The 19,395-nt window shown below is 41.4% G+C and overlaps 1 protein-coding gene across 1 annotated transcript in view; it reads left to right on the forward strand.

Moving 5' to 3' along the window:
• The window catches only part of LOC126191417 (dedicator of cytokinesis protein 9), a 374,795-nt gene that overhangs the window by 29,027 nt on the left and 326,373 nt on the right, over nucleotides 1-19,395 (forward strand). The window contains exons 2-4 of the mRNA XM_049932289.1: nucleotides 10,518-10,634; nucleotides 10,728-10,900; nucleotides 11,734-11,803. Coding sequence (XP_049788246.1) covers nucleotides 10,518-10,634; nucleotides 10,728-10,900; nucleotides 11,734-11,803 — 360 coding nt within the window. The remainder of the gene's footprint in view (nucleotides 1-10,517; nucleotides 10,635-10,727; nucleotides 10,901-11,733; nucleotides 11,804-19,395) is intronic.

The raw sequence follows: 19,395 nt of genomic DNA on the forward strand, positions 1-19,395 counted from the left end.
AATAAAGATTAACATGTCGATCACCGAACTGAGCGCTACGCAGCGACCCAGTACACATCTAACTGCAAGTCTAACTGCGGGTGCCTTGTTGCTATCAAAGCTGGCGTATTTAAAGGAAGCACAAGCGACATCCTGACGTCATGCTCGTTCGTAATGAACGCATTCGTTCACTTAAACTGCTGATTCATTTGTCGTACTCGCCCCTTAGGTGTTCTTGCGGCAGAGTTACATGTTGTTACGGCAGACTTACGCGAAGTTGTGAAATGCAGTATAGCTGACGCTATACCTCTGTCTTGCACTCTACGAAAGTCTCCGTCTAACACAAACCCGCGTGCTAAGCAATTCTCTCTCGCCTGTTGTGTGTAACCAGGCCATTGCCCCTGTGTGACGACACATTCCGATATGTGCAACCCTCCTACCTCTTGGGTAACGTACTGCCTCTGGCTCTCGGCATAGGCAACGAAACTTTGACAATATTCCAAGTTTCCAACTCTTTACTATTCTGCGACACTACAATACAGTGGAATGTATTTTGATGCAGTCATCTCGGAATGTGATTGCTTTTCCTCTCTTTGTGAGATAAGAATAGTTTTGAAGGTTTTTGATCAAATTCTTTACCTGACAATAAAAATAGACATTGGAGGATTGCATTGACAGTTTGGTTGGGGGCATTATAAGCACACAGGGTACTTTTCTGGCTCAATATCGTGTAAAAATCAACCCCTATTTCTATCAGGCACTGTTTATAATTTATATGTTTTACAGATTTTTTGTTGATATCATGTAATGCAGCACACTTTCTAAACAATTTAGAAGTATTTTGAACCGCTTAAGATTATTAAAAAAAATTACATAGAAATTGATGGAATTTTTTTCCAAAATGCTTCCTGAAATTGAGGTACCATTTAATCCATTGTTATACATTTGAAGGAGACCGCATTTTTACCAGATGTGCATGACATGATGGCGTAGGTACTAGACTTATTTAATTCCACCTATTATGTATATTACAAGGATAAAAAATATCACATCTTACAGTTTGATTTTTATAATTGTTTTCCTAATAAAAATGTTATTTTTTATAATTTAGTTTATTCTGCAATAAAGCTTAGGTTTGCTACGTAAGTATGGACTATTGAAAGTTACAGAAAAAATTAGAGCAATGTTTTATAAACTTTAGGAAATATTTGTACCTGAATTCTGAAAAATACAACTTGTGGGAAATTGCTAATGAAGATATGAGTCCAATTAAACTATGTCTCAGAAAATTCCTGAAGCATAGTCTTCTTCCTGCAGCATTTCTTTATCTTCGAGCTTCCTCTTGGCATTCCTTTTAGCATTTCTTGCTTCTTTGGTAACTTGAAGAGCGAATCTTGCAGCTTCATACACCCGTTATCTGTCACACGCAAGTAATTGATCTTCCATATTAGAGCCACATTTTATGCCTAAATTTCTCAGGACATCCAACCTTCCTATCACTCCATAATTGAAGCATATCACTGCGTCTAGTACACCAACTTTCAATGTATTTAGTCCTGCAAAAACATTCTTGGATAATCTTTCCCATATGCAATGATTGAAACTTTCATTTTCATTCTGAGTGCCCTCATGAAGACATTTACTGAGCAAAACAGGGTCACTCAGGTACCTAAAAATTCCTATCCACCAGTTTTGCTGATAAACGTGTTCCATGAAAGAATGTAGGTTAGGTTTAATAGTTGGGATAGTCATAAAAATATGTTGTTTCAACAAAATTTCCAAGTCTGAACTCACTCATTCGGCTGTAATTTTTTCACAAGAAGCTGGCTTAAAATAATGGAAACTTCTTGTACCCGGTATTGTTTGACCAATTGGAAATCTGGTTTCAAGCATTGTTCTTTTAGTTTCAATTTCTTTTTTCTTTAAAAAGAAAAAATATATTTTTGAGAAAAAAACTTTTGCAAAAATTTTACATTTCTTCAGCGTTTATTATCTGCTCACTTTGCCTGCTGCTCTGCAAGTTTTTTTTTTTTTTTTTTTTTTTTTTTAAAACAGTTCTCTTGACTGTGACCCCGATCACATTGCATGTTGTTTTACCATGTCTCGTAGCATGAAATGACCAGCTTGCATTTAATTTAAAATCTTTATAATGAAAACATAAATTTATCATGCTTTTGAAGTTTTTGTACTGAGCACTGCAACCATCTGTAAAACACTCAATTTGGTCAATGTCAGGAAAGTTTTGCTTTATGAAATCTGTGGTTTTTTTCTTGTACTGAATAAACAAATGGCACATCATGCTTTAGATCATTTGAAATGAAACTCAGTGATGTTTCTTTTATGGTGGAATCTTCATTTTTAGAAAAAATCATTACTGAATGAACTGAGCAGCTCAAGTGGCCGCAGTGGTAGGATTGCACTTCATTTTGCAGAATGAAGTCACAGTTTTCTGAAAAATCCATAATAACTAAAACCTCATTAAATGCCAAACTTTCTTTTCTCTGTTTCATGTAAGAGTGTTGAGTTTTTGTGATGTAAGAATGAGGTATCAGAGACTCAATGTTATATATAGTAAAATCAGTAAACTCTGTGCAAGGTAGTAGCATTGTTTGTAAAGTCATTCTGCCATCACTTGAAACCCACTGTGAAAATTTAATGTCTTCATCTTCATCGTAGTCTTCTAGTATTCCTCTTAGATGGAGCTGCAGTGATTCACTTGTTTTCAGGCACACATCACAGTGTCTTAACATACAGTCCCTGATTTATCACAAACCAATTTGTCCATCATAGTGTGTATTGATTCTTTATCATGCTGGTTCAGAACATTTGCTAAAAGCTCTATGTTTTGGTGGTACAAGCAAACATACACACTGTGAAATCCAGGTGAACCAACAAGCACACACCATTTCGGCCTCAAGGAGCAAAATTTGGAAAATCCAATTTAAACATTTGGGTGTTTTTCTGTAAACACAAATAGTTCCTCTAAGTTGCATAAAAGAATTCTTTTCTTCTTGTAAGTATTTTTTTATACTAGCTTTGTCTTTAGCACCTGTAAACATGTAAAAAAATTCATCATCCTCATAAAACAGTTGTAGAGTGTCTATTATTCATTGGGGAAGGGTTCTGCCATGTTTGGGTTCTGTCAAAACCAAAATACCTTTCCCATTTGCAAGCATTCTGGCTTATAGCACTAAATATTCTGATACATTATATTTTTCCGCTGGTTTTCTGCGAGACCAAGACTTTGGAGTGATTGTTGATATCTGTATTTTACCCCCGTTTGGTTAAGTTTGTCTTGAGTTTTTCCTTTATAGCATCCACTAAATGATCAAAATCTGCAGATTTTGTCTTCAATTCATTACCTTGAGCTGTGCTGTCAGATTCACTTGAATCGTTGGATTCTTGTACTTTCAAAACAAATGAAAACTTTTTAAATCAGGTCTTTTGCCTTTTTAAACTTACTTTCAGCATATTTTTTCTTTGATTGGGTAGAAAATGACTAAAGTTTAAGTGGTGTCACATCCAGTCCTAAAAGTGTTTCATTCAACTTTTCTCTGTCTACTACTCTTTTTGCCTTGATTAATTCACTTTCATTTGCTTCATCACTTTCAAGTAGAGCAATATCTTCATGATCTGAAGTAGGTGTTGCCTCATTCAACAGTTTTCTACATGTACTGCACAATAGCTTTCCTGGCACTAAACTAATGTTCTTATTTTGCTTTTTCCAGAGTAATTATCCTCAAATCTTTCTTGTTTGTTAAAGGTACAGAATGTTTCTTAAATGGATCACAATAGGATTTTTGTTTTTTTTTTTCAAAATACTTTAAAAAATAACACAAATGATGGGAACAAATATCATCTGTTTCACTGTACTGCTTATTAGTATGCCAAACTAAAATTTCTACTTCTTCTTTAGACAGCTTTTCTGAAATTAAATAAATGTCTTTGCTCTTTGTCAGTGAAGTATTTTCACATGAAAAATTTAGTAATAAACCTGCTGAACACTTAAAATTAATTTCATTTTTACTTGAACTTGCTTTTATTTCCATTGTAAGAAAACACACACACACACACACACACACACACACACACACACACACAAAACAATAGTTTCAAAAATAAAATTATAACTGTGTTTATATAACTATTATTTAAAATGTCACTAAGCACAAAACACTAGGCAGTTAACTTGAACAGAGCCAAATGCACACAGATAGACTTGCAGTACAGGCAGGCTGTGGGGGGAGGAGGGAAGGTTTCATGTCCTGACTTGAATTTCATGTCTTGACAGAAGACAGCAGGCAGACTGCTGACTGGTGAATGTTTCATGTGCATACTTCCATAGTAGTACTGCCTTATCTGAACTTCAACACACTTCTCATGACTCCAAAAATGTTGTATGTTTCTTGACTTTAACTTCAGCTAAATAAAACCAAAAATATAAATAAAATTACAATTACAGTAAAATTTTTGTCCCAATTTAAAATTACATAACAAAAATGTATGAAAAAATTACTGTTTTAAGTAGCTGATGTACCAAATTATAATTTTAAAACCTTTTACTTCTATACAACCTCTATATAACCTGTACTATAACCATTTTGAATCTTAAAACAGCTATTCTATACGTTTTGAATAGGTAAAACTTGTTTTGAGTTCAATATAAGATAAAATTGTTACAACTCAGAAGCCCACTGATTTTTTTTGCACCATTTGAAAGTTAATTGAATGCTGTTTTCAAGAATATGTGGTTGTGTTGGGTTATTTGGAGAGAGATTTTAGCTATTCATAATTTTCTACGCCTATGTTACAGTTTTGAAATTAACAGTATTTTGAGTTTCAGTATAGTTTTTCAATATGATTGAACATTATAAATCAGAATTTTGTAGATGTATCAGTTTCAGTGTTTAATTTACAACAAAACAGTGAAAATTTCAAGTCTTTAGCTTCAAAACTAATGATTTTGCTTCAAATTCTGTAAAAGCATACACACTTTAGTTACATCTTAATCGCCCTTGGAAATACAGTTAGCCTAAAATTTTAAATGGTGATAATTCAGAAACTATGTGATAGAATTGTATGAAACTTTGGATATTGTCTTATCTTTATGCATACATTTCACATATAAATTTTGGAACAAATACAAAAACCTTGGGTTTTATATCTACTTTTGGATGGATGGTTTGATCTGGAATGACCCTTGAATGACATGCAAATTTCAACATAAGAGGCATTTTCAAGTTTATATGTACATATGCTATTAGCAAATCATAGATGAAACCAAAAGTAAGAGAAAATTCTGAGGCATGATCCAGATAAATCATTGTTCCAATTTAATATGAATCACATAAGGATATATCAGGTATCTGTGCTCTTATCTATTGCCAACTGCACCATTCTGCATTGAGAACAGCATTAATCCTCCTCAGTAATGGACAACAGGATTCTGAATCAGTCGGTACAAAGGAGCTGTTCCATTTGTATCATAGACATACTTGAATAAGATAACAATCCTATTCTGTTTCTAATACATACCACAGTGGCTTGATGAAATTAAATTCTGGCTGTTTTGGAGGGGAGGATGGCCATGTTATTTCAACAACATTCACATAAAGTAAATCTCGGACATTTCCAGCCATGGAACAGGTGATCATTATCACCTTCAGAGATGCTAACTTCTGTTGAGAACAATGTTTATGACATTTAATGAAAATAGTTATCTAAAGTGGCTTCACATATATTACCAGTTGCCTTTTCTTTCAGTGTGATCACATGACCTGCTGAAAACTATAATGTAACTGTATAAACCATTATACAACTTCTATCATACTTCACAGTTGGAAGGAGGCAGTCTGTACTGCACATTTCGCATGGTGTCCGCCTTGAGTAAACACATACTGTGTAAGGAACAGTGTAAAAATAGACACCACAGTTCACGTAACATGTTTTCAATTGTTGATACTTCAGGGTTTGTCCTGTTTCATTCACTTGGTTTGAAAATCGAATCAGTTAATGTAGAGGAAGGCATCAGTGGTCATAAGACTGTGATGGCATCTATGACAACAGGTCTGACAAAGAAAGGTAAGAAGATATTTTTGCTTAGCAAGTGTCAGGATACAAATTTCAGAGTATCTGAGCGGTCAGCATCAAATATTCGGTGATGAGAACGAATATGTGGAAAACGAATAGAAAAAAATCAAAGGCATCCTGCAGTATGCACTACACAAGTATGTTCTGAGTAAGGTCTTAAGGGATGGGAAAGACCCACCTTGGTTTAATAGCTCTGTTAGAAAGCTCCTGTGTACACAAAGAGAACTTTATCTCAGATTCAAGAGAAGTAAAAGCCTAGCTGATAACAATAGCTGAATGAAGCGAAAATGAGTATAAGGTGAGAATTGGGAGAAACATTCAATGACTTTGGAAGTAAAACATTGTCAACCGATCTGAATAAAAACCCTAAGAGGTTTTGGTCATCTATAAAATCAGTAAGTGGGCCAAAATCATCTATTCATTCACTCAATTACCATACCGGCACTGAAATGGAAGATAACCGAGAGAAGGCTGAAATATTGGATTTGGTCTTCCGAAATTGTTTCACCATGGAGGACTGTAACATGGTCCCGCCTTTCAATTGTCATACCAACATTACAACGGCAGATATTGAGATAACCAATAGCGGAATAGAAAAACAACAACAACAATTGTTAGTAGTGGAAAGGCATCAGGGCTAGATGAGATCTAGTGAGGTTAGCACACTGGACTCGCATTTGGGAGAACAACGGTTCAAACTTGCATCTGATCATCCTGATGTAGGTTTTCTGTGATTTCCCTAAATTGCTTCAGGCAAATGTTGAGATGGTTGCTTTGAAAGGGCACAGCGGCTTTCCTTCCCCATTCTCCTCTAATCTGATGGGACCGATGACCTCACTGTTTGGTCCCCTCTCCCAAATCAACCAACCAACCGGATGAGATAATTATAAGATTCTACACAGATTATGCAAAAGAACTTTTTCCTCTGCTGGCAGTAATGACTGGAAGAAAGTGCAGGTTATTCCCATTTTTAAGAAGGCCCATAGGACGGATGCACACAATTATAGGCCAATATCATTTACATCAATTTGTTGTAAAATTACTGAACATGTTTCATGCTCAAGAACGAGATATTCTTGGAGAAGAAAAATGTCCTCTATAAAGAAATTGCCACAGGTACTGCAAACAGAGATCATGCAAAACTCATCTCACTCTGTTCCTCCATCAGATCCGCAGCATTGTAGAGAATGGCTCTCAGATTGATGCCGTGTTTCTTGACTTCAGGAAGGCATTTGACTCCATCCTGCACTGACATTTAGTGAAAAAAATATGAGCTTATCGAGTATCAGAGCAGATTTGCGACTGGGTTCAAGACTTCCTTGCAGACAGAACTCAACACATTGCTCTTAATGGAACAAAATCAGCAGATATAAAGGTAACTGCTGGAGTACACCAAGGAAGTATGAGATGGTCATTACTGTTGACAGCATATATAAATGATCTAGTAGAAAGCATTGGATACTCTCTAAGGCTCTTCAAAGATGATGCAGTTATCTGTAACAAAGTAGCGACACCAGAAGATAGTACCGATTTTTGGAATGATCTCCTGGGAATTGATGAATGGTGCAGGCTCTGGCAGATGACCTGAACTAAATAAATATAATATTTTGCCCATATATAGGAGAGGAAATCTGTTACTGTATAGCTACACTATTGATGACGGATCTCTGGAAACAGTATCTGCCATAAAAGATCTAGGAATAATTATCCAGAGCGACCTTAAGTAGAATGACCACATAAAACAAGTAATGGGAAAAGCAAATGCCGGACTCAGATTTGTAGGAAGAAACTTATGGAAATGTAACTCATCCATGGAGGAAGTGGCTTATAAGGCGCTTGTTCGAATGATTCTTGAGTATTGTTCATCTATCTGGAATCCCTACCAGATAGGACTGAAAGAAGAGGTAAAGAAGATCCAAAGAAGAGTGGCACATTTCATCATGGGGTCATTTAGTTGGCACGAGAGAGCATTATGGAGATGCTCAACAAACTTTATTGGCAGACGTTACAAGAGAGGCATTGTGCATCAGAGAGAGATTTACTACTGAAATTTTGAGGGAGCACTTTCCCCAGAAGAGTCAGACAACATATTGCTTCCCTCCACATGTCTCGCATAATGACAATGAGGAGAAAATTTGAGAAATTAGAGCCGATACAGAGGCTTACAATCATTCTTCCCATGTGCTGTTCGCGATTGGAACAGGGTTGGAGGGCTCAGTTAGTCACACAAAAAGTACCCTCAATCACACACCATTAGGTGGCTTGTGGAATATGATGTGGATGTAGATGAAACATTTTCTTCACACTGTGCCCTCCAGATGCGTATTAAGTTCAGTAGTCATTTTCTCGGCAGTATTCATCAAATCAGAGATAACAACCATCCTCCTGTCCCTATCTATAAGTTTAGGTTTTCTATCATTTTGGTGCTCAGTAGATCATATTTTCCCATGAACTCTATGTGGTTTTAAGACACTAGATACATTGTGTGGACATACTTTTAGCATATATTTGTGACTATTTCTCCATTGTTTGAAGCCTGTAAGACATGATCTTGCATTAGATCAACCCATCATCACGAAGATGATCTACTGCATCCAGAAATCTCTCTACAGTATAATGAAAGGAATGAGTATACCGTAAGATATATGTTAATCATCAAGACATATACTAAATGAAGTAATGAAAAATGTTAAATTTAGTAGAATACTAGCTGATTAACTGAAGATAATAACTGACAACTCACTGGATGAGGCTGTATAAGTTGTGTTTCCTAATTTTATACTGGTGTTGAAAAAGGAATGAAAACAGTAAACGATTATCGCATTGGGAAGACAGGATTATTACAGAAATCGGTAATTGGTGAAAAAAATTGGGAGTGTTATGGGGAATGCACTGAATATTGGGACTGAAGAGTGGTGAAGCAAAAATCAAGGTGATGAAACCATAAAGAATGGGAAATAATAATGGAGCAGTTGAAACAGATTAGAGAAATAACAAAAAACAGACAAGCTAATGAAGAAAATGTTATTAACAATATGTGGATCACAGTCCTGGTGCAGTTTGAAGGACATACTTATTATGCCAGTAAAATTTAAACATAGAACCTTCCATGTCATTTCAATATCGTAAAGCTATATAAAAACAGAAGCTAACAATGTTTGAATGCATTGTTCTGAGAAATATGAGGGTAATCCCAAAAGTAAGGTCTCCTATTTTTTGTAAGTACATAGACCTATTTATTTCTACAATGGTTTATATCCGTATACAGCTTGAACATTGAACTATTTTTCGACATAATCACTATTTCTGTCGATGCATTTTTGTAGAGCTGAATCGCTTTCAGGCCAAATGTTCTTTTAACCTAGGGAACAGGTGATAGTCACTGGGTGCCAAGTCAGGACTATAGGGTGGGTGGGTGATTATGTTCCACTGGAACTGTTGCAGGAGAGCAACGGTTTGCTGAGCGATGTGTGGGCAAGCGTTGTCATGGAGAATGTGTACGCCTTTGTTCAACATTCCTCTTCTCCAGTTCTGAATTGCCCATTTGAGTTTTTTCAGAGTCTCACAGTACTTGTCAGCGTTAATTGTGGTTCCAGCAATTCAGCTCCGATGACGAGGTGAAAGAAGAGGTTTATAACTTTCTGAACAGCATGGCGGCGAGCTGGTATGACATGAGCATACAAAAACTGCCACAGCGTCTACAAAAATGCATCGACATGAATGGTGATTATGTCGAAAAATAGCTAAATGTTCAAGCTGTAAACTGATGTAAACCATTGTAGAAATAAACAGGTCTATGTACTTATAAAAAATAGGGGACCTTACTTTTGGGATTACCCTCGTATATAAGCCATAGTGTGGTTATAACCAGGAAGCCACTGAGAATCAAATTAAGCTACGGAATATGTAATAAGAAGAAAATTTATAGTTAAAAATATTGTTGTAAAGAAAATTGAAGGAAATGGAGTGCTTTGGCTAGAGTGCACTGCAGTAATTGAGAAAAGAGACGGCCCGAATAGCTGCAGACTGGTAAAACGCTTACAAGACACCCAGAAACTAGACTGTTATAGGAATTGAAAAAAAGCTGAAATCTGGGAGGGATAACACTGTGTGCAATGAAGCAGTGTCAGATAGAACAAAGTGGCAGCAGCTCATGAAATTTGCAAATGATGTGTAAACTCATTGATCAGTGTGGAATTAGTGAGTGTTTTGGTTCCTTCTTTGTTTTGTGCTGTCAGTGTTTGTACTAGTAGGTTATGTATTTCTTTCCTGTTTATAACATTTATCTATCATGTGTCTTGTTACAGCAAATGTGGTTTTGTTGCAAATATGGAGTTTCTGTTGTAAGTACACAGATCAAAGATTTGTCCTTATTTATTTAATAATTTTGTGTAATGCTTTAATGAAAACATATATTTATGGTTGATGTTCTGTGCTCTTGATTTTAGAACAAGCCTCAGTTGGTTGACCCAATAGATTTTGAAACTTTCATTTTAAAAAACAAGACACTTCTCCAAAATGATCCTCAGCGAGAACTATTACTTTATCCTGCTGATGATGTGTCTGTAAGTAATAAACTTAACTTTAATACATGTTGTTGAATAGTGGGAATTAGTGCTGAATTACTTAGTTTCCTTTGCTGTCTTGTTTTGTTTTAGCAAGTTGTGCTTCCTAGACGATACAGGACAACTAACCATAGTGTGCCTGTAAACTATGAAACATCAGATTGCTGTTTGTTTACACGAGAATGTTTGAAAAGTTATACTTGTAACTGGAATCTGATCCATTACAAATACAGTGCATATTCTGGAACATACCTTGAGTTACCTAAGTGAGTGTTATTTTTTATATATTGGATCTTATGAAGTTTTTGTAATAAAACTAATGAGTGGTTACCTGTAGATTGGTGATATTATTATTGAATTCCTACACATGTTATTAACAATACTACACACATCACATGCTGTCTGTAAAGACAATATTAGATATTATTACCCTTCTCTTATTCTTTCAAACAATAAACAATGAAGGAACAATAGTCAAATACCAGACTGCTGGTGTCTTGGTATCATTTACTGAACTAATTCATTTAAATGAGAACTTAATTATGTAGCTTGCATTTCGTAAATTTGCTGTAGTTTAATCATGGAAAACATTTGTCATGTGGGTAATGATGTTCCCAGAATATTAGCCTATTCTCTCTCATTTATGAAGTATCCATTTAATAGACTTCCTGGAACATTTTTGTGTCTTTTCCTAATAAGAATTACTTGTATTTTCTTAAAAACTAAAGCAAACATGTATTTTGTCAATAATATTGGTTCAGTAATGTCAGAGGATGTTAAGAAGTGCACCCATTGACTTCTTGATATTTTTTCAGAATGTTAAGTGTCAGAGATGAATAATATGTCAAATACTTGTTTTAAGTGCAGTTCACATCATGTAGTATTTATATTTGTTGTTCCTTAATATTGTCATCCAGCAGTTACAACTAGTTACATTATTCTTTCCTATATTGACCACACTGCATGTGAAGCACACCTTTTATCTACTCTCTGATTCATTATTTAAAGGGGCCTGTAAAACTGTACATGGTTAAACATATTCTCTTTGTACTAATTTTACCATTTTTTATGAGAACTTTTAATCACTTTTCTTTTACAGGATTCTAAAATCAGAGGAACTGAAAGATGAGGTGTATGAAGTGGATACAGATGCAGATCAGATTGATGAGGTAGGGTCTAGTATTTATAACTTTAGAGTATCTAAAAATCGTGGCCAAACAGTACATATTTTATTACTTATTCAATAACTTTTGACAAGAAGGTCTTAGAACTATCATAGCTATTACGGTACTCAGTATAAATCGTGAATGTGACATAATTTTCAGAAGAGACGTTGGCAGTGGCGGCCAATGATCACTTGCTATAGCACATTACCAATGTTGCGCTAAGATTATGCCATTTATCTTTGAATGCAAGCTGGAAATTGCACAAAAATTACACTGTTCTTCTTCAAATGTGAGCTGGAAATTGTACAAAAATTACATCATTTTTCTTTGAATGTGTGCTGTCATGCAAATAAAATGGACAAAACTAGAAACCAACGTCGAGTGCTGAAATGATGGTCAGCCGCATTACGATCCAACTCATAGAAGGGTTGCAGCTGACTGTTTCTGACTGTGCATGCTCTGGTATGGCTGTATCCTTGCTGACACTGAGCATGTTATCTTGCTCACAGCACATAAAGCATTGTGCAAGCAACATCGCAGATTCTCTAGGTGTTGCCAGAGAGGCTCTTTTCGAATAGATCTGTTGAGGAGAAAGTGAGTGTTTCAAGTTGCGAGAATATTTCACCTGAGTCAGATGTAGGAAAAGATGAAACACTCTCTAAAGATTTACAACTATAGTTGTTGTTGTTGTTGTTGTTGTTGTGGTCTTCAGTCCTGAGACTGGTTTGATGCAGCTCTCCATGCTACTCTATCCTGTGCAAGCTTCTTGATCTCCCAGTACCTACTGCAGCCTACATCCTTCTGAATTCCCCCTACGGGTCCGGGGGTTAGAATAGGCCCGAGGTATTCCTGCCTGTCGTAAGAGGCGACTAAAAGGAGTCCCTCCCCCTCAAGGGGGTAGTTAGCGCCTGCGTCCAGAGACGGACGGTTTCACGACCTATATTTGTGGTCATTTTGGTTTTTCACTTCTTCTGGTTTCTTCCTTCCTTTGGTTGGTTCCTTTCTTTGTTCTTCTCCATCTCACTGTCTTACTTACTCTTTCCCTTGCCTCCTTCTCCTTGCCTTCTTCTCCTTGCCTTCTCTGGTCTCCGCCTTGGCGTTTGAGACAGTCTGTCCTTTCTCTCTCTCTCTCCCTTCTTTTTCTTCTTCTTCCTTTCTCCCTGTGCGTGCCTGAAGGCCGACCCACGCGTTCGCACGTGTAGCCGGTGACGGGGTAACTCGTAATTCCCCGCCCTGGGTAGACAAGTAAGGCACGCACGTACCCCCTGGTAAAGGCCAGGCCCAGGGAGGGGTAATTGCCTGAGCTGACACCTTCCGACCATGCCGATTGGTCCCTCCGTCCGTTTCTCGGGAGGTGTGACCTGAGGTGTAAACATTCACCTAAGGCGGGAGAGCCCTCTGAGAGGGTCCCCACAAGGAAGGAGCACGCCATCGGAGATGCTGGCAATCATGGGGGATTCCTCCGCAATGGATTTCTCTTCTTCTTCTCTCTCGACTTCTGCCCAAAAACGGAAACTTGACCAGCCACCAGTGACAAAAGTACTACCGCCTGCCCCACAGTTCCTCATAGTTTCTCGATCTGAGGATGGAAAGGATTTTTCCTCTGTCAACCCTTTCGTTATCCAGAAGGGCGTAGATGCCATAGCCGGATCTGTCAAGTCTTGTACCAGGTTGTGTAACGGTACCTTGTTACTAGAAACTGAGAGCGCCTTTCAGGCACAAAAACTGCTTCGGGCCACACTCCTGTACACGTTCCCTGTCCGGGTGGAGGCTCACCGCACTTTGAATTCGTCTCGTGGTGTGGTATATACTAGATCACTCGACGGATTGACTGACGAGGAGATTCAGTCTTTCCTCGCTGAGCAGGGCGTGACGGCTGTCCATAGGGTCATGAAAAAGGTCAACAATGACCTTGTACCGACCCTGACACTTTTCTTGACCTTTGATAGTGTTCAGCTGCCGTCGCGCATCAAAGCGGGCTACGAGGTTATTTCTGTTCGCCCCTATGTCCCGACACCTACGCGCTGCTACCAGTGTCAGCATTTTAATCACACTCGCCAGTCTTGTTCCAATGCGGCTAAATGTGTCACTTGTGGCAGGCAGGGATGCCCATGAGGGTGACTATCCACCTCCGTCTCCTCGTTGTGTGAACTGTCAGGGTGACCATGCAGCGTCCTCCCGCGACTGTCCCATCTACAAGGAAGAACGCTATATACAGGAAATTCGGGTCAAAGAGAAAGTGTCCACCTCGGCTGCTCGCAAGCTATTTGCTAGTAGGAAGCCCACGCTGCTCCCAGCAGGGAAATACCATACTGTCCTCGCCTCTCCTCGGACTATCAGGGAGGTGGCGACGCAGACATGCAATCTGACCTTCAGCACTACGATCGTTCGTTCGGCCAGTGCTAAGATCGCCCGGTCGACGTCTCCTCTTCCTCCCGTCACCCCTCAGACACAAGCACCTTCATCAGCTTCTGCCAAGACAAAGGCCCAGAAGTCAGATGCATGGGCCTTCAAGAAGGAACCGTCCCGTGCAGACTTCCTACGTACCTCGAACTCCCAGCCATCGACCAGTACTTCCACTAAACGACCTTCCAAGAAGGCTCATAGGAAGCACAGTTCTCCTTCTCTGCCACGGCGCATTTCTTCTCCTGCGCCACCCAGCGGTTGCCGCCCCAGGCCGTCATCCGTTTCGCCTGGCTGCACCGCTGGTAGCCGAACATCTGGTCGTTCACCGGCGGAGGAAGCTCCCCCTCCCGGCCATCTTAACAAGATGGCCGATGAACCTATTGAACCAATGGACGATGACTGTCCGCCTACTGATAGCGGCGGCAGTGCTCGCTCGAAGCCAGGCCCTCAGCGGCCTTCGAGGTGACCCCTTCTTGCATCTTCTTTTTCTTTTTCTTCTCACAATGGCACTTATTCACTGGAATATTCGCAGCATTTGCTCCAACCGAGAGGTCTTACAGTTGCTGCTCCGTTTGCACCATCTGCTCGTCGTAGCCCTCCAGGAAACAAAGCTACGCCCATGCGATCAAAATGCCTTGGCACACTACACCTCTGTGCGTTTTGACCTACCACCTGTGGCAGGTATTCCGGCTCATGGAGGGGTTACGTTGCTAGTCCGGGATGATAATTATTACGATCCCATCACATTGCACACCAGCCTGCAGGCAGTTGCCGTCCGAATTACTCTCCCCACTTTTACATTTTCCATTTGTACCGTTTACACTCCATCGTCGTCTGCCGTTACCAGGGCAGACATGATGCAAATTATTGCTCAGCTACCTGCACCATTTTTGTTAACTGGAGACTTCAATGCCCACCACCCCCTTTGGGGCTCTCCAGCATCCTGCCCGAGGGGCTTCCTGTTAGCAGACATTTTCAACCAGCTCAATCTTGTCTGCCTCAATACTGGCGCCCCTACTTTTCTTTCGGACACATCTCACACCTATTCCCATTTAGACCTCTCTATATGTACTACCCAACTTGCACGCTGGTTTGAGTGGTATGCACTTTCTGATACATTTTCGAGCGACCACTTCCCGTGTGTTATCCATCTCCTGCATCATACCCCCTCTCCGTGCTCAACTAGTTGGAACATCTCCAAAGCAGACTGGGGGCTCTTCTCTTCCAGGGCGACCTTTCAGAATGAAACCTTCACAAGCTGCAATAGTCAGGTCGCACACCTCACGGAAGTCATTCTCACTGCTGCTGAATATTCCATCCCTCACACTACTTCTTCTGCACGTCACGTACCGGTCCCCTGGTGGACCGCAGCATATAGAGACACTTTACGTGCTCGTCGACATGCTTTACGCACCTTTAAACGCCACCCTACAGTGGCGAATTGTATAAATTATAAACGATTACGTGCGCAGTGTCGTCGTATTATTAAAGAATGCAAGAAAGCCAGCTGGGTTGCTTTCACAAGCACCTTCAACAGTTTTACTCCTTCTTCTGTTGTCTGGGGTAACCTGCGCCGGCTATCTGGCACTAAGGTCCACTCACCAGTTTCTGGCTTGACGGTCGCAAATGACGTCCTTGTGGCCCCTGAGGATGTCTCCAATGCCTTCGGCCGCTTTTTCGCAGAGGTTTCGAGCTCCGCTCATTACCGCCCTGCCTTCCTCCCCCAAAAACAGGCAGAGGAGGCTAGGCCACCTAACTTCCGCTCCTAGAATTGTGAAAGTTATAATGCCCTATTCACCATGCGGGAACTTGAAAATGCACTTGCCCGGTCACGGTCCTCCACTCCAGGGCCTGATTCTATTCATATTCAGATACTGAAGAACCTTTCTCCTGCGGGTAAAGGTTTCCTTCTTCGTACTGGATTGAGGGACATGTTCCCGCATGCTGGCGCGAGTCTATTGTTGTACCGATTCCTAAGCCGGGGAAGGACAAGCACTTGCCTTCCAGTTATCGACCCATCTCGCTTACCAGCTGTGTCCCCCCAGGGGGTGCACAACTCTTTTGTGGATACGTGGGTAGCGAGCACGGGACCCCGAGCTAATGTGGCCCTCCTTCCTTTCCGGGCTGCATACCTTCCCTTTCCGCATCCTTCCCTATCCCCCATCTTCGCCCCCCCCTTCCCATCACCTCTGGCTCTTTCCTTCTCTTTCTCCCCCTTTGGGAGTATGGTTTGTGCCTAAGTCCAGAGATGGACGCTCGTAAATGTAACGCATTCTTCGCCTTCTCTGCTTGTATGTCTTCATCCTTTCTTTATTCTTCTCTTTTCCTTGCCTCTTCTCTTTACCCTTTTCTCCGCTGCGGCGTTTGAGACCTCTCTTCTTTCCTTTCCCTTTCTTTGTTTTTCCCTTTCTCTTTCTTCCCTGTGCGTGTCTGAAGGCCTACCCACGCATTTTGTGCGTAGCCGGTGACGGGGTATAACGCGTAATTCCCCGCCCCGGGTAGACAGGTAGGACACGTACGTACCCCCTGGTAACGGCCAGGCCCAGGGAGGGGTGATTACCCGAGCTGATACCTTCTGAAAGTGCCGATTGGTCCCTTCGTCCTTTTGTCGGGAGGTGTGACCTGAGGTGTGAACAATCACCTAAGGCGGGAGTGCCCTCAGAGAGGGCTCCCACAAGGGAGGAGCGTGCCATCGGAGACGCCGGTAATCATGGGGGATTCTTCCGGGGGATTCTTCCGCAATGGTTTCCTCACCTTCCACTATGTCTGCTCACAAGCGTAAGTTCACTGAGTCTCAGCCACAGACAGTTCTTCCATCATTGCCACAGTTCCTTGTTGTTTCTTGTTGTTTCTCGGTCTGACGAAGGGCACGACTTCTCCACGGTCAACCCTTTCATTATTCAGAAAGGTGTCAATGCAATTGCAGGTCCTGTAAAGTCTTGTTCCAGATTACGGAATGGCACCTTGTTGTTAGAAACAGTCAGTGCCCTCCAGGCACAAAAATTGCTGCGTACTTCACTGCTCCACACCTTCCCTGTCCGGGTTGAAGCGCACCGCACTTTAAATTCCTCGCGTGGAGTTGTTTATACACGCTCCCTCGATGGATTGTCTGATGAAGAAATTCAGCACTACCTGTCTGACCAGGGCGTAATGGCTGTTCATAGAGTTATGAAAAGGGTTGACACGAACATCATTCCAACCCGCACTGTCTTCTTGACATTTGACAAAGTTCAACTCCCATCGAAAATCAAAGCAGGCTATGAGATAATTTCCGTTCGCCCTTACGTCCCAAACCCTACGCGTTGCTATCGGTGTCAGCGGTCCAATCCCACCAGCCAGTCCTGTTCCAATTCGGCCAAATGTGTTACGTGTGGCAAGGATGCCCATGAGGGTGCTTGTCCACCTCCATCCCCTCGCTGCATCAACTGTATGGGTGACCACGCTGCTTCCTCTCGAGATTACCCCGTTTTTAAAGACGAAAAGCTCATCCAGGAAATCAGAGTGAAGGAAAAGGTGTCGACCTATGCTGCTCGAAAATTATTCACCAGTCGACAGCCCACCGTGCCTCAGACAGGAAAATACAGCACTGTCCTTGCTTCTCCTCGGCCAACAAAGGAGGCAGCCACGCAGACTTGCGACCTCACCTTTAGTGCCACGATCGTCCGATCGGCCAGCGCAAAGATCGTCCGTTCAACCTCACCACTTTCGCCTGCCCACTCTATGGCTCACCCTTCATCGGGTTCTGCTAAATCTCGAGCCCAAAAGTCAGACACCAAGACTTCGAAAAAAGAGCATACTCTTGAAGATTTTTTACGTACCCCAACTTCACAACCATCGGTTCCTCCTTCATCTAAACACCATATTTCCAAGAAGGCTCATCTCCTTCTCCGTCAAGGCGTGTCCCGTCTACAGCACCACCTGATGGAAATCGCCCTCAACTGTCTTCTGTGTCGCCGAGGCACACTGCTGGCGGCCGATCAACCGGCCGATCGCTGGTGGCAGGAGCTGCTGCTGAACAACCTATGGATCAGGATCTTCTGCCTTCGGCTGAATGCCATTCCATGCTGTCGATCGCAAGCTCTGAGCAGTCGTTGAGTTGACGGCAACCTTGGTCACATTCCTCCATTTTCTGTTCACCCTATGTTCATTATCCACTGGAATATCCACGGCCTTCGAGCCAATCGGGATGAATTGTCGATCCTCTTACAATCCTACTCGCCGGTCATCTTCTGTCTTCAGGAAACAAAGCTGCGTCCCCATGACCGCTTTGTTCTCCCCCATTTTCAGTCCATCCGATTTGATCTCCCCTCTGTTGAAGGCACTCCAGCCCATGGAGGACTCATGATTCTTCTCCATGATACTCTCCATTATCACCAAATCCACTTAAACACTTCCTTCCAAGCTGTCGCTGTCCGTCTTTCCCTTTCTGGATATACCTTTTCTCTTTGTACTGTATACATTCTATCGTCCACACCAATGGCACGAGCTGATCTCCTTCATCTTCTTGGTCAGCTTCCACTGCTGGTTGGGGACTTCAATGCCCACCACCCGCTTTGGGGATCTCCACATCCTTGTCCGTGTGTCTCACTATTGCTAGACGTCTTCCACCAAGCGGATCTAGTTTGCCTCAACACTGGAGACCCTACATTTTTGTCTGCCTTCACGACAAATTTCTCTCATTTGGACCTTTCGGTTGGTACTGTTCCGCTAGCTCGGCACTTCGACTGGTTCGCCATTGATGATACACACTCGAGTGACCACTTTCCATGTGTCCTTAGACTGCAGCCTCAACTGCCATATATGCGTCCGCGATGCTGGAAGTTTGCCCAAGCCGATTGGACACTTTTTTCGTCTCTCGCGACATTCGATGACCGTCACTTTCCCAGCGTCGACGATGAGGTCACACATATTACCGACGTTATTCTTACAGCTGCGGAACGTTCAATACCACGCACCTCCGAATTGCCCCGGCGCCCCCCAGTTCCTCGGTGGAACTAGGCGTGCCGTGACGCAATACGTGAGCGGCGACGTGCTCTTTGCGTTTTCTGCCACCATCCTACTTTGGCCAACTGTATCTGCTATAAGCAGTTGCGCGCGCGATGCCGTCGCGTCATCCGCGATAGCAAGAAGGCAAGCTGGAAATTTTTTATTAGCTCATTTAACACCTTCACTCCCTCCTCGGAAGTTTG

Source organism: Schistocerca cancellata, chromosome 6 (genome assembly GCF_023864275.1).
Source record: "Schistocerca cancellata isolate TAMUIC-IGC-003103 chromosome 6, iqSchCanc2.1, whole genome shotgun sequence".
Classification (NCBI taxonomy): Eukaryota; Metazoa; Arthropoda; class Insecta; order Orthoptera; family Acrididae; genus Schistocerca; species Schistocerca cancellata.